Source organism: Chiloscyllium punctatum, chromosome 7 (genome assembly GCF_047496795.1).
Source record: "Chiloscyllium punctatum isolate Juve2018m chromosome 7, sChiPun1.3, whole genome shotgun sequence".
Lineage (NCBI taxonomy): Eukaryota > Metazoa > Chordata > Chondrichthyes > Orectolobiformes > Hemiscylliidae > Chiloscyllium > Chiloscyllium punctatum.
The window spans coordinates 61,044,205-61,060,124 of record NC_092745.1 but is presented as its reverse complement, the minus strand read 5'-3'; the positions used below and the strand labels follow the sequence as shown (position 1 = coordinate 61,060,124).

Here is a 15,920-nt window from a genome sequence, read left to right as displayed (position 1 = left end):
GGGACCAGCGGTGACGGTTGGAGGTGTTGGGATTGACCTGGTTGTTGGTACACCGTTTCCTGAGCCTAGATTGAGCACCTGAAATGGGATTTGCAGTCCAACTGCTCTGCCAGCCGAGACCACTTCATTAGTGAGCTCTGCCTTACTTTAAAATAACGATTTCCTTTTTCTCTCCGTAGGCTTTGTATCATAAAGTACCAGTTTCGGTCCTTTGAGGCTCAGATGTTTTGCTGAGTAATTTTCGCAAAGGACACATTGAAGGAATGCGCTTTTGTCAAAAGTCCTTCATGTTCTTGGGACATCCCATGCGTGCCACAGGCCAACGAACCTTTCAAAGAAAGATCACTTGTTCTGTCTGATTTCAAACACGGCTGCAAGTTTGCAAACGCCGAGGTGGTGGTAACCTCTTGAAGGAGCAGCGTTCTGAAAGCTAGTATTTCCAAATAAACCTGCTTTCTTCCCACAGATGCTGTCAGACCTGCTGAGTTTTGCCAGCAATTTCTTTTTTTTAATTGTTGGGTCATTGGTGTTGCTGACATTTATTGCCCATCTCCAGCTGGCTTTCAGAAGGTGATGATGACAAGCTTGCTCGATAGTTCAGAGCACAGTTGAGAGTCGACACGTTAATTTGAACAGATGTCACACATTGTTAAAACACGGTAAGAGAACACCAGTTTTGTTCACTAAATGACACTGGTGAACCAGTGAAGATTCACTTTTACTGATCCAGTTTTTTTTTATTTCTGTACTCTAAAATGCTGATTTAACCTAATCACTGACTCTATATGGCATCTATCTGCTACTGAACCAAATTGTTTGAAGGCTTGGTGTCATATTTGACCTCAAGATGTACTATCAAGCCCATCAGACTGATGTGAAGGTGCCAGTGTTGGACTGGGGTGGATAAAGTTAAAAATCACAAAACACTGGGTTATAGTCCAACAGGTTTATTTGGAAATAGAAACTTTCAGAGCGCTACTCCTTCATCAGGTAGCTAGTGGGGCAGGATCATAGGACACAGAATTTATAGTAAAATATCAAAATGTCATGCAACTGATGTGATGTATTGAACAAACCTTGATTGCTGATAAATCTTAATCACTTCGAATGCATTGCAGGTTTTGATTCATTTGATTTGCCAAATCCAAGAACTTCTTTCAAGACATATAACTTAAGGTTTTATCAAAGAAGGTGTCATCTCAGCTCAGACAATGCAAGTGTGATGGGAGTATATGCCTGTGAGAGAGGGTGTGTGTGTCTGAGAGAACATGTGTGAGAGAGACTGCCTGCGTGAGTGTGATTGTGTGAAAGTGTATAGTGTAGTGGGATCACCTGTAGTGTGACATGAGCCCAAGATCCCCAGTTGAGACCATCCTCATGGGTATTGAAGTTGGCTATCAGCCTCTGCTCAGCGATTCCACCTTGTTGAGTATCCCGAAGTCCACCTTGGAGGATGGCCACCTGAAGATCCAAGGCCAAATGTCCTTGACCGCCTGTTGTACCTTCATAATACAGTCTTACTCTGTGCCTATCTGTGTTCACCTGCTGTTGAAACGTTCCTCCATGCATTTACTATCTTCAGACTTGACAATTCAAAAGTACTTCTGACCAGCCTGTCATGTTTGCCTGCCATTGTTCATGGTGCTTTCCTGATACTCATCTTTTATTTTTGCCAAAAACAGATTCTGACTGCACCTTTTCTGATGATATTATGTTCTCAGCTCAACTTCTTAAAGCCTATGAAATGCTGAGGGTCCCTGTTTTCCTGTGGACAAATTCATTGGCTTTTTGCTCTGTCAACCCTGATTCTAAGGACTGTTCGTTAGAACCATGTTTCAGAAGCTGCAATCCTCTTCTCATCAGCCTTATTTTCAGCTCACACATCCATACAGCTCTGCTGTCTATGTCATAATTCACACTTAGTTCTATTTACTACTAACTGTGTAACTGTTTTTGACATTAGCTCCCAGATGCCTCAATTTTAAAATTTACATTCTTGTTTTCAAATCCTTCCATAACATCCCTATCTCCTTCAGCCTCTCAATGCTCTGTGATATTTGTACTCCTCTAGTTCTGACTTCTTGAGCATCTCCAATTTTTAATTTCTTCATCATTGATGCATGGGAAAGCATATCTTACAAACTTGATTGAGTTTTTTGAAGAATTAACAGAGGATTGATGAGGGCAGAGCAGTAGATGCGATCTATATGGACTTCAGTAAGACGTTCAACAAGGTTCCCCATGGGGGATTGGTGAGCAAGATTAGATCTCAAGGAATACAGGGAGAACTCACCATTTGGATACAGAACTGGCTCAAAGGTAGAAGAAGGTGGTGGTGGAGGGTTGTTTTTCAGACTGGAGGCCTGTGACCAGTGGAGTGCCACAAGGATCAGTGCTGGGTCCGCTACTTTTCATGATTTACATAAATGATTTGGACGCTAGCATAAGAGGTATAGTTCGTAAGTTTGCTGATAACACCAAAATTGAAGGTGTAATGGACAGTGAAGAAGGTTACCTCAGATTACAACTGGATCTTGATCAGATGGGACAATGAGCTGAGAAGTGGCAGATGAAGTTTAATTTAGATAAATGTGAGGTGCTGCATTTTGGGAAAGCAAGTCTTTGCAGGACTTATACACTTAATGGTAAGGTCCTAGGAAGTGTTGCTGAATGAAGAGACCTTGGAGTGCAGGTTCATAGCTCCTTGAAGGTGGAGTCGCAGGTAGATAGAATAGTGAAGAAGGCGTTTGGTATGCTTTCCTTTATTGGTCAGAGTATTGAGTACACGGGTTGGGAGGTCATGTTGCAGCTGTACAGAATGTTGGTTAGGCCACTGTTGGAGTATTGCGTGCAATTCTGGTCTCCTTCCTATCGGACAGATGTTGTGAAACTTGAAAGGGTTCAGAAAAGATTGACAAGGATATTGCCAGGTTTGGAGGATTTGAGCTATGGGGAGAGGTTGAATAGGCTAGGGCTGTTTTCCCTGGTGTGATGGAGGCTGAAGGCTGACCTTATAGAGGTTTATAAAATCATGAGGGGCATAGGGACATGGATAAGATAAATAGACAAAAGTATTTTCCCTGGGGTGTGCGAGTCCAGAACTAGAGGGCATAGGTTTAGAGTGAGAGGGAAAAGATATAAAAGAGACCTAAGGGACAACTTTTTCACGTAGAGAGTGGCACGTGTTTGGAATGAGCTGCCAGAGGAAGTGATGGAGGCAAATGCAATTGCAACATTTAAGAGGCATCTTGGATGGGTATATGAATAGGAAGGGTTTGGAGGGATATGGGCCAGGTGCTGGCAGGTGGGACTAGATTGGGTTAGGACATCTGGTCAGCATGGATGAGTTTGACTGAAGGGTCTGTTTCTGTGCTGTAATCTCTATGATTCTATGGTGGCAATGCTTTTGGTTGCCCAGGCTCTTAGCCCTGGAATTCTATCCTCATAAATCTCTTCATTTCTATACCTCACTTACCTCTTTCAAAATACTCCTTAAAACCTTTTATCAAGCTTTTTGGCATTTGTCCTAGTATCTGCTTATGCGTCTCACAGTCATATTTTGCTTAGTAGTGCCACTGTGCCTTGGGATATTTTCTTACAGTAAAAATATATAAATACAAGTAGGTTAATTTCTTAATTCACTGCTGTGCCAACTGGTTCTTTCATAAGTTCTTCCAATGCAACTTGTTCTAAAATTGTGAAACACAATAAACAAAGGCCATTAGCTCTGGTGTACTCAGTTGTGAAATACTGAGGCAAACTCGCAAAGGAGATCAGCAAAGAAACACAACAACATTTTTTTTTCTGAAAATTACATGGAAAGATAACTAATTGATGTCTTATAACAGCAGGCTGAAATTGGATAGGTTGCAGTTAACTTTTGTGTCAGTTTTTAGTACCTCATTAAGACCTGAACCTAATTTGGAACTTGTGCGAGGAAAATGTTCTTATGTGTGTATTTTTATAGCTAACATTGATTTTTAAAATGAATTGTTTAAAAATTCATTAATTGTCCTTGATAGATGGTTGTGAGTGGCCTACCTGAACTCTTTGTGGTACAGGGACACCCACAATGCTATGAGGAAGGGAGTTCCAGCATTTTGACCCAACAATATGAAGGAACAGTTATACAGTTCCAAAGTAGGATTGTGTCTCCTGTATGGAAATAATAGTGGTAGTATACATGTATCTACTGCTCAATGTAGTAGAAATTGTGCATTTGGATAATGCTGTCAGTGAATCTTGGGGAGTTCCTGCACTGCATCTTGTTTGTGATACACATCATTGCTACTGTTCATCAATAGGAAAGAAATTAATGTTGATGGATAGGTTACCAATCAAACCAGTTGCTTTGTCCTCAGTGGCATCAAGCTACTTGAGTGTTGTTGGAGCTGTACTCATCCAGACAAGTGGAGAATCACACTCCTGATTTGTGCCCCATTAACAGGCAATGCAGGAAAAAGAAGTTACCTGCTCCTAGAATTCTTAGTCTCTAACTTGCTCTTATAGCTACACTATGGCTGGTCCAGTTCTACTTCTGGTCAGTGGTAACTCCCAGGCTGTTGATAGTGGGGGATTCAGTGATGGTAACCCCATTGAATGTCAAAGTGAGAAGGTTAGATTCTCTCTTGTTTGAGATGGTCATTATTTAGCATTTGTGTGGTAGAAATGTATATCGATTTGGCCTGCATTTTTCAACATGTGACTGAGGGTGTGATAATAGGCTGATCTAACCACTACCACTGTAATTCCAGTAAAGACAGTGAATATTTATTGAGTTTGCGCAATTATTTCAGTATATCTCTGCGTTAAAATGTATTGGTAAATGACTACAAAGTCTAAAAATAAATTTTGTAATGTAATTCAGTGTTCTCTTTGGTTGTAGCCTTAACTTGAAAATTATCTTCAAAATTCTCTGCTGTTGAAAATACAAGATATAATTTGTAAGGTCTGTAATGAATATTCACGTTTTTGCGCTGAAAAAGTTAACAATAAGAGCTACACACTGTCGGTTTTTTTAATATTGTATTTTGCAGGTGATGGCTTACAGTGAGGATGAATGGCTTTCTCTTCGACCCCAAGAGCCTCTGCCTTCCCAGTGTTGTGGTAGTGGATGTAAACCATGTGTATTCGATATTTATGAGTGGGAACTCAACGAATGGAAACAGGCAAAAGCAAAAGGAGACCAAAGTTTTTTGAGTCAGAGCTCTGAGGTAACCTTAATGAAATGTGTGTGCCTGATGAAATCTGGATCAGGTTTGAAATTAATTCCACATAGTGTGATAACCTGTTGTGAGTTGTCTGAGTCACCTGTGACGAATTCTCATTTGGCTATTAGACCGCACTATAAATTTTAGAACCCAATGAAAGTTAGCACCTGTTGAAGAGAAAGTAAGAATATTAGTGCAGAAGATTGACACCCCTTCAATCCTTGCATCGAAAATAAAATGATTTGTATATTGTGCGCCTGAGTATAGTTACTAACTTTAATATATATCATTTGAATATAAGTCAGGCCCTTGATAAGTTGTGAAAAACCTGGATATCCAAATTGTGGCCAACATGAAAAAAGGATACAAACTGAATATAATGGGGATTTGACAAGATTTAAAACCAACAATTTCAAAATTTCAAAGATCATTGGAGAGATTATGGGGTCATGGGGCAGGTTAGCGGTTGCACTAGTGTTTGGACCAATCCCAGATGAGAGTATGAAATATTGATCCTGGAACAGGTCAGACAGGGAGTAGAGTTCAGTGGTACTGACCCTGCAAAAAGGGTCAATGCATGTCCAAATACAAGTTCAAAACCTGTGTATAAAGCACACATCCTAAGACAATGACAAGTTTATATAGTCGACATCTTTTTAGTATTTGGAACAGTCAATAGTAAAATATTTTGGAACTAAAAGTAAAATGCTTCTATTAATCCAACAATCATAACAAACTTTCAGTTGCACAGAATGTTGTTGTAAGATCATACTGTTTAAAAAGAAACATTCCACTTTGATGATAATACTCATCAGGATCATTTTTTAAGTATAGAAGAACATTTACTTTGACAGATTAGAATAACTATGACATGGATGGCAAATCCAAACACTGGATTATGGTAATTATCTCAAAACCATCTTAATTTGTGCACAAATGAATGGATTTATAGATCTTAATTTTCCTAGTTTCAGTTTTGAACTATCCAAACAGAACAGAAATCTAATGACATTGGCCATTATTAATTAGAAATATCTTATTTCATGTCTTGTTTCAGCCAACACAAAATGACTTGCAAATAATTGGACCTGAGAAATGGAGTGCTTTTCAGATAGAGTCTGTGGAACAGCTGACAGCCAACACTTACCTGTATAGATTCCAGCTGCCCAGTGGCTGCTGTCTTGGGTTAACTGTCGGACAACACATTGTAGCTAGGTAAGATATCTGCAAAGTATTTATGAATATTTAAGGTATTGGATGTTCGGAACAATTTGTGGAAAAGATTAAAAACTATTTAAATTTATATGGAAGGTTTCACATCAGGTGAACATCATAGATGGCTGGTAAAATTCTTTTGAAATGTAGTTACTGTTGTTATAGAGGAAATACTACAATTAGTTTGCACACAGCATTTTGATATTGATCAGAAGTTTCTTTTGATGTTGATTGGGACTTAATTATTAGGAGAGAGTGAGGACCACTGATGCTGAAGATCAGAGTTGAAAAGTGTGGTGCTGGAAAAAGCTGATGAAGAGCTTATGCTCGAAACATCAACTCTCCTGCTTCTTGGATGCTGCCTGACCAGCTGTGTTTTTCTAGCACCACACTTTTCGACTAGGATATAATTATTAGCCAGTACACTGTGAATAATTTTTCTATTTTTCAAAATAATGCTATGGGATCTTTTATGTCATCTAAACAGGATCTTAATTTAGTCTTTCATGCAAAGGAGAACATCTCCAACAGTGTAATATGGTCTTGGCACTAGAATGTCGGCTTTGATTTTTGCACTCAAGCCTTGGATTTGAAAACTCCTTTAAAGAATGCTACTGAAAATCACAGTTACCAGAGTTATCAGTTTGGAATAGAAGACAGCTATAACCAGAGCTGCTGCACCTGATTTTAACTCTTGCAAGCATATAGTTTTGGGTATTTTAAAATTTCACAACATTTTACCAATTAGTTTGTTTTTTGCAATGAAATTTATGGTTTGTGACTCACTTATAAGTTATTGGCTGCCTTTTTCAAATGTAGACTTTCTGTCTTTCTCGCTGTTTATTGATACCTATTAATATCACCAAACTATAACTTGAGACGATAGAAGGAAGAGTTTCTTTTAATCTGATTATAATGGTAGCTGTTCCAGTGGTGAGATGTTTGGAGCTAATTTGATTTAATCTAGATTGTATGCTGAGTTTCAGAACATTTTACTGGATTGTTTTCGTTATAGTAGTGCTCTTGATGACAGCCCCAGTTCCAGTGGATGTTCAATTACAGGAGAGTTTCTATCATGTAGAAATGGTAAAAGTAGTGGAATTGGGGGAGAATGGGGGTGAGGGATCACTTTATCAGTAATTGAGATACGGGCATAAAAGGAGAGGCCATGAGAGATGCTGAGGTTAAAGGGATGACCAAGTATTTGACCTAGAATGTTTATAGGATGCATGAGATTGAGGAAAGGAAGGGTGGTTTGCTGCAAATGAATTGAGGAAAAAATGGGGCTAGCAGGGAATACTTGAAGTTAGCTGAAAATGTGTTGCTGGAAAAGTGCAGCAGGTCAGGCAGCATCCAAGGAACAGGAGAATCAACATTTCGGGCATAAGCCCTTCTTCAGGAATACTTGAAGTTACTATGGCTGAGGTCTGATTCCATGCAAAGGCTAAATGAAGAGCAAGCAGAAGACATATTTATAGTTTTTACACTTAAAAACAACATTATTCTAAAGATTTTGAGTCGGAACTTTGAATAATCAGAGAAGGAGGAGAAACCAAAGAAGTATGAGGAGCCTGTATACAACTTGGAGATGAGAACCATGCCACAGCGATGATTATTTGGACAAAACACGTGTAGCCAAACTGAGAAGATTCTGCAAAGAGGAAGGATCATGTTTTTCAATGCTGGGTATCATCTGCCATGAGCAAGTGAAGATTGTGCTGCATCTTGCTGCTGCAGCCTTTTTCTACTTTCACAGCCAGTGAGACATTGATTCTTCCTTATCCTGTTCTGACATTGAGAACTTTTTGCACTGCACTATTTCTGGCACCACATCCTAGCTTTGCTATTATTGGTGGTAAAGACCTTCAATAGCATCAATCAAAGGGTTGTTGGAGAGTATAAGCCTCTGTCAAGGTGGCGACCTGCTCTACATTCTGCAGACAAATGAAAATTGCTTTGGATGCTCCTTGACTTGGTGACTTTATTCCTGTTTGGTTAACTCTGATTCTATTTCTTTACAAGGACATTCTCACAATGGATCTGTTGTCTGATCCAACTATGTCATCCTCCTATTCTACATCTCATCTATGTTGAAGGAGAGACACACTGGAATAGATTGTGCTGAAAGAGAAAGAAACTGTTAGATTAGATTAGATTACTTACAGTGGGGAAACAGGCCCTTCGGCCCAACAAGTCCACACCGACCCGCCGAAGCGCAACCCACCCATACCCCTACATCTACCCCTTACCTAACACTACGGGCAATTTAGCATGGCCAATTCACCTGACCTGCACATCTTTGGACTGTGGGAGGAAACCGGAGCACCCGGAGGAAACCCACGTAGACACGGGGAGAATGTACAAACTCCACACAGTCAGTCGCCTGAGGCGGGAATTGAACCCAGGTCTCTGGCGCTGTGAGGCAGCAGCGCTAACCACTGTGCCACCGTGCCGCCAACTTTGTTCCAACTTTGGCTTTAGATGGGGGAAGGAGAAGGAAGTGAACCTTTTGAGAAGGGGCAGCAGAATAGGGCCATACAGATATACTTTGAGTACATCCCATGCCTTGGCAATTACCTCTATCATGAGGCCATAATTGATAAGAAGATCTACCACCAAACCAGCTGTGCCATCTTAGCTTTCGACAATAATGGCAGCAAGTATTTGAAGAAAAGATTTCTTGCAAGTCAACTAGTATACTGAGCAGCTGTCTTGATCACGCTCCTACACTGCAAGACTATACAGTGATGATAAATAACAGCACAAGAAAAGATCCATCAACAGTGCGTTCTCTGTAATCAATGGAAAGACCGCTAAACAATCAATCGCTAGTGACCTCTTGAAAAGAAACTTCACAAGTATTCAGGTAATACTCCTGCAAAATCAACTTGAATGGACTGGACACTGTGGCCAAAAAGCATATCCCCTACCAGGTCCTGTTTTCTCAACTTTAAAATGGCCAACTTTATTATTTCAGAGACACTGCAATGCAGCTGTATTAACCTTAATGACTGGAAGGAACTTGTTACCAATTATTCAAAATGACCGATAACCAGTCCATTGAACTACATCTTGATGCCTTGACAATGAGGCAGAGCAGTAGCAGTGAAGAAAAGAAAAGAAAAAAATCTGATCCTTCTATCGAATGGAACAGCCTGTCCATGTGCTCAAAAACTGTTGGTCAAGAAACAATCAGTTCAATCACATGAAGTCCCACGTTAGAGACTTCTGACCCTGAGCAGTCATCCTCAAACTGAAAGCTAGCTAACAATGATAGAGTGAGAATTGAAGGTGTTGGAGCACTGTTGCCAGAACAAACTAGTGTCCCATGCAGGGCAAAACTGCATCAGTACTAATGACAGTACCTCCGAATGTGGAGGCCCGTGTACAAGAGCAGGGGGAGCACAAAACCAGCAAAGATAGTAGTTCTACAGTTAAGTGTACTGTCTTTGGGATACAAATGCTTTGGGAGAATAAAATGTTGACTTTGAATCTTAAAAAATTTATTGAGTTGCACTAAATCATGAGCAATAAAAAGGAGACTGGGAAAAAAGTGAATATAGCTGTAACATGATTAAAAAAGGGAATTGGTTAGTTATTTGAAAAAGAACATAAAATGTTAAGGGTTTAACAGATTTTCCCATCTCGTAAAAGAAATTTTATAGTGTGTCCCAATATTAATGAACATACATTTATTAGCCAAAGATTATAATTTAACTGATTTTAATCTTTCTGATTTATTGAAAGGGGAATTGTCAATGATATAGAAATTCAGAGAGCGTACACTCCAGTGAACCCCTTGGATGCAAACGGTTACTTTGAGGTTCTGATAAAGGTATTGTGTTTTTGCTGTGCTTTAGTCAGGAATGTTACACTTTTGTTACTGTACTGTAATTGAGCAATTAATCAGGTAACAGATAAATCTACAATGCTAAATTTTAATATTTACTATGTTTCATGTGTAACTTATAACACTCTAAAAGTAATTCAATGTGTGAAGCATTTTAGGTAGTCTTAAAAATGCAATTATGTATTATACACATCAACAGTTTCACTTTGTCTTTATGACAGATTTATGAAGACGGATTAATGTCTCAGTATGTGAAGACCTGGAAGGAGTGGGATAGTGTGTGCTGGCGGGGTCCTTTTGGAGGCTTGCCATACAAACCAAATCAGGTCAATCACTCAGCGACAGTATTTGCAATTTGGAATTGTTGTAATAATCGCAAAATTTGATAATACACAATAATATAATTCAAAGGTTGTTTTGATTAGTGAGAAACAGAAATTATAGTTCTTGTAGTCTTTTTTGGCTCCATCATTCCTAAAGAAATTACAGTGTAATCTGTGAGACTTCTTAATTATAATAATGTACTTTCTTACTAAAGTTAACAGTAGAGTGGTCAGTTAGCTCATTTGGCTCAATGGCGGGTTTGCAGTGCAGAGTGATACCAACAGCATGGGTTCAGTGGACTGAGATTACCATGAAGGAGTCTCCTTCTTAACTTCTCCCCTCACCTGAGGTGTGGCACTCTTACGTTAGACCACCACCAGTTGTCTTTCTATAATGAGGGAGCAACCCTGTGGTCCGAAACCAAAATCACAACTTTAGTTTAATCCATATACAAACTGTTGTAAAGGAATAATAATATTGTCTCTCTAATTATTAATCTGCAAGCATTAATTGAGATTGAAAGATTTCTTACTTTAACATTGACAGTTTAGAACCATAGATAAATTGTACAAAATGTAATGATCAATGGTTTACGGTATATTGACACCATTTACTTTATATTTGGCAGTATGAGCAGCTATTGCTGTTTGCCTCAGGGACAGGTATAGCTCCAATGATACCTCTGATCCAATATATTGTAGCAAATGAAGAGGACGAAACTTTTGTTACTTTGGTGGGCTGCTTCAGGACTTTCCAAGATATCTACATGAAGTCTCAAATTCAGGAACTGGCTGCTTACTGGAATGTGAAAACATTGTTTGTTCTGAGTCAGGTAAGATGACACATTAGCACAGACTTTGCAGTTGATGGCAAAATGTGGTTCTCTCCATTGACCTGAAGAAAATTCTCCACAATAATCTAAACTCTGTGCTCTGGATTTTCTCTTTTCTGAAGTCACTTTAAAGGTGATGCTATGTTAACTTTATCTTTAGATGTCTAACAGCAGTGGTATCATCGAGCATGATAAGCAACATATTACACTGAGGAATTGTCACACATAGCAAATGAAGTAAAATTTAGAATTTAGATATTCTCACTTCTGCCTCCTTTGTGTCTACACCTACTCTAAAGGCATCTTTAACACATGCATCCTTTTGTCCACTTTCCTAAAGTAATATAAAGGAAAGGGGCATGACAAAAAATGAAAAGCTGGACAATAAGAATAAATGTACGAATAAGGAGAAGGATGGGGTAAAAATGACCAGTAATGAAGCAGGAAAAGAGCAAAACAAGTGAAGGAGGAACAGGAGAGATAGAAACCCAAAGGGGAGAGGGAGAATGAAACAAATGAGTGAGGAATGGGAGAATACTAGAAATAAGAATTGACTGAAAGAGAGAAAAATACAGTGAAATAAGTTGGCAGGGGGAAAGAAACAGAAATAAAAGCAAGAAAGAAAAATAATAAGACACAAGTGAATGAAGTGAAACAGAATTACAAACATGATGGGCGAATACGGAGTAGATACAAGGACAGTGGAAGAGGTAAAAACAGACACAAAAGTGGAGGAGATAAAACATGAGAAACAAGTGAAAGAGTAAGAAAATATACAAGTGAGACAGCAAAACAAATCTGGAAGAGAGAAATTAAAGTGATGAAGGGAACAAAAAAAAAGTGAGAAAAAGGGGAAATATATAAAAGGAAGCAGAAAGAAACATTTTGCATATTTGCTTGTCACGTCAGTCAAACTAGGGACAATGAGAAATATTTTGGTCCAACTAACAAAGAGCATCCTCAATAAGAGACAATTAAAGACAGTAGCTTCTTCAATTTTACAATCATGAATAGATATAAAAATATCACCAGATTTCTTCTGGTTTGTGACTGAAGAAGTAGTTGATAGTTGGAAACAATCTGCTTTTGACAATTTCTTTCCAATTAAAAACAAGCAATTGCCTAAGAAATAAAATTGCTGCTGTAATGGGAATACAAGCAACCCAGTTATCAAACACAAGCCTCACCTACATTTTTATTAATTATTGATAACCTATATTATTTTAGGAGTGCGATCTGGAAACTCTTCCCTGGAGTTATCAAGAAAAATCTTACCGTGGACGTATAAATGAAGATATGGTGAAGGATTTTGTTAATTCATGCAGACAGAAACCATTTGTTGTGGTTTGTGGATCCATAACCTTTAACAAAGACATCCTCAACTACCTCAATCGTATGGGCATCATGGAAGATTTGCAGTTTATATTTTAGACAATTAATAACTTAATACCCATTGGCATAAAAACTTACTACTTCTTTAATACACAACAACCTCAACTATTATTGGAAGAATCCACTCCAAGAATTAGTCTGTGACTCAATTAAATACTGCTGAATCCTAAAATTGGAAGAAGACCCTGTGTGATAGCCACTGGAAAACAAAGCTGCTGAACAGAGGATTCAGAAGGTCTCACAATCAAAATGCATCTATTTTAGTGAACGTTACAGGATGATAATCACAAGGAGGAGCAACAGTTATCTGCCAGGTTTTTTTCCCCTCACATCACTACGAAGTTATCTGAAGCATGTACATCACTGCTCCATTTCATATTAGATAATTCACCATAGACCATAGAAATCAAACCTGGACCTACAGTGGCTGTGCAACTTTGACACTGTTTTTATGCTATTAAACAGGTTTGAACCTTTCTTACTGCTGCAGTACAGTAATGCTGTAGAAACTGTTGCACTGGCTCACTGCAGTTTTTTTGATATCTATTATGCAAGACGTCTGAAAGGGGTAGTAGTTGTTATATAAGGACAAGAGAGATTAGATATTATGGAATCTTGCTTGAACCACTGTGGCATGTGATCATGAAACAGGGACATGGTGCTCTCCTGTGAAATGGCACATCCTTACAAGCCTGGAGTTTTAAACTGTTTAGTTTCCAGTGATGGGTCAATGTTTAATAGTGCAGGGTTTTTGTTTAGAGATAATGTATTTCATTGAAATATATTTCTAAATTTGTAAGGTTTTAAACTATCTCCTAAAATTCTTTCATTGTCTTGTTCAATGTATAATTTTTCCACCAATGAAGATAAGGACATCATTACTGAAAACAGGATTTTCATCTGTTATTTTGTTGATATTCATCGCTTCCAGGGTAAGGAAGGATCTCCATGCTGGCAGAACATTTGGAGAAGTGTGCCCTAACTGCCTAAGTGGCAATTGTATTTTTCAATAATTATTTTATTTTCTGAGAGATTAAGGCCATTCATTTCAATTTATGGTCACTTAATGCTCTGGACATGTGCCAGTATGAAACTTAGTTTAAAATTACATAGCTTCTTTTACAGCCATTGTAAAGTGTTTCTGATACACCCACCATCTCCAGCTCCAATCTCAATGTCCTTGGGAAAAATAGCCAATCTGTTTACTGGGACTTAATTTATATCCTAATTTGAAGTTTAAGGAGAAAAAAAGACATTAAAAATGTATCACTTTCAGTTGCAGTGGACTGGCAAACATCTGCAAAGATTTGAAGTATGGAGGGTACTTGCTGGCTTGAGTTTATTTTCTTATGTATTCTAATAAATAAGTATTTTCATTTTCTTGTTCATTGATGAAACCTAAGTGAGTTTCTTTTTCTTTGATAGTGGTCACAAGCATTTTAAATTGGTCATATTTCATGACAACCTGTGGAACAGTGGGTTTTGATTTCCAGTGCACTATTCCCACTATGGTCATGACAAGAAGGAAATTGAAGCTTTTGTTTTGACAACCTTGTTGGTAACAACAATTCAAAAATAATTAATCAAAACAACCCTCACTCTAATATGAGTTTGTTCTGTTGGCCTTTTTTAGTACATCTACTTTTAATTTGTATTTATCTGAACTCAATGCCTGCATTCCAACTACATTAAATATGTATTTTGCAGTTGTTTGGTCTAGTTATAGAAACATAGAAACTAGAAGCAGAAATAGAACATTTGGTGCCTCAGACCTGTTCTGTCATTCAATATGATCATGGCTGATCCTATAACTCAAAGCCATATTTCCGCTTACTCCTCATACCACTGATGCCGTTGATATCTCAAACAGTATATATTTATAGAGTCATAGAGATGTACAGCATGGAAACAGACCCTTCAGTCCAACCCGTCCATTCCAACCAGATATCCCAACCCAATCTAGTCCCACCTGCCAGCACCCAGCCCATATCTCTCTAAACCCTTCCTATTCATATACACATCCAAGATGCCTTTTAAATGTTGCAATTGCTCCAACCTCCACCACATCCTCTGGCAGCTCGTTCCATACATGTACCACCCTCCGCGTGAAAAAGTTGCCCCTTAGGTCTCTTTTATATCTTTCCCCTCTCACCCTAAACTTATGCCCTCTAGTTCTGGACTCCCCGACCCCAGGGAAAAGACTTTGCCTATTTATCCTATCCATGCCTCCCATAATTTTGTAAACCTCTATAAGGTCACCCCTCAGCCTCCGACGCTCCAGGGAAAATAGCCCCAGCCTGTACAGCCTCTCCATGTAGCTCTGATCCTCTAACCCTGGCAACATCCTTGTAAATCTTTTCTGAACCTTTACAAGTTTTACAACGTCTTTCCGATAGGAAGGAGACCAGAATTGCACGCAATATTCCAACAGTGGCCTAACCAATGTCCTGTACAGCCGCAACATGACCTCCCAACTCCTATACTCAATACTCTGACCAATAAAGGAAAGCATACCAAACGCCTTCTTCACTATCTTATCTATCTGCGATTCCAAATTCAGTGAGCTATAAACCTGCACTCCAAGGTCTCTTTCTTCAGCAACACTCCCTAGGACCTTAGCATTAAGTGTATAAGTCCTGCTAAGATTTGCTTTCCCAAAATGCAGCACCTCGCTGCACCTCCCTGAATTAAACTCCATCTGCCACTTCTCAGCCCATTGGCCTATCTGGTCCAGATCCTGTTGTAATCTGAGGTAATCTGAGACACGTTCTCCCCGTGTCTGCGTGGGTTTCCTCCGGGTGCTCCGGTTTCCTCCCACAGTCCAAAGATGTGCAGGTCAGGTGAATTGCCCATGCTAAATTGCCCGTAGGGTTAGGTAAGGGGTAGATGTAGGGGTATGGGTGGGTTGCGCTTCGGCGGGGCAGTGTGGACTTGTTGGGCCGAAGGGCCTGTTTCCACACTGTAAGTAATCTAAATCTAAACCCTCTTCGCTGTCCACTACACCTCCAATTTTGGTATCATCTGCAAACTTACTAACTATACCTCTTATGCTCGCATCCAAATCATTTATGTAAATGACAAAAAGTACAGGGCCCAG

General features: G+C 39.0%; 1 protein-coding gene across 3 annotated transcripts; it reads left to right on the top strand.

Moving 5' to 3' along the window:
- Nucleotide 1: 1 nt before the first annotated feature.
- LOC140479708 (NADH-cytochrome b5 reductase-like) lies at nucleotides 2–14,209 on the top strand. Of its 3 annotated transcripts, XM_072573739.1 has the most exons (8): nucleotides 8–130; nucleotides 4,886–4,948; nucleotides 5,037–5,213; nucleotides 6,268–6,425; nucleotides 10,173–10,260; nucleotides 10,497–10,601; nucleotides 11,228–11,431; nucleotides 12,659–14,209. In XM_072573739.1, the coding sequence occupies exons 3-8, from the start codon at nucleotides 5,040–5,042 to the stop codon at nucleotides 12,860–12,862; spliced, it is 933 nt and encodes a 310-aa protein (XP_072429840.1). In that variant the 5' UTR covers nucleotides 8–130; nucleotides 4,886–4,948; nucleotides 5,037–5,039; the 3' UTR covers nucleotides 12,863–14,209. The 3 variants fall into 3 exon arrangements, with proteins under 3 accessions (XP_072429838.1, XP_072429840.1, XP_072429839.1); XM_072573737.1 differs by lacking the exon at nucleotides 4,886–4,948 and having other exon boundaries at nucleotides 2–130; XM_072573738.1 differs by lacking the exons at nucleotides 8–130; nucleotides 4,886–4,948 and adding an exon at nucleotides 146–659.
- The last annotated feature ends 1,711 nt before the right edge of the window (nucleotides 14,210–15,920 follow it).

Excerpts from the sequence above, each read along its gene's own strand:
- LOC140479708 (XM_072573737.1), top strand. The coding sequence starts at position 5,040 with ATGGCTTACAGTGAGGATGAATGGCTTTCTCTTCGACCCCAAGAGCCT. Across the intron at positions 10,261-10,496 it reads ACTTTGAGGTTCTGATAAAG|ATTTATGAAGACGGATTAAT; the intron begins GTATTGTGTTTT and ends TCTTTATGACAG. Across the intron at positions 10,602-11,227 it reads TGCCATACAAACCAAATCAG|TATGAGCAGCTATTGCTGTT; the intron begins GTCAATCACTCA and ends TATATTTGGCAG.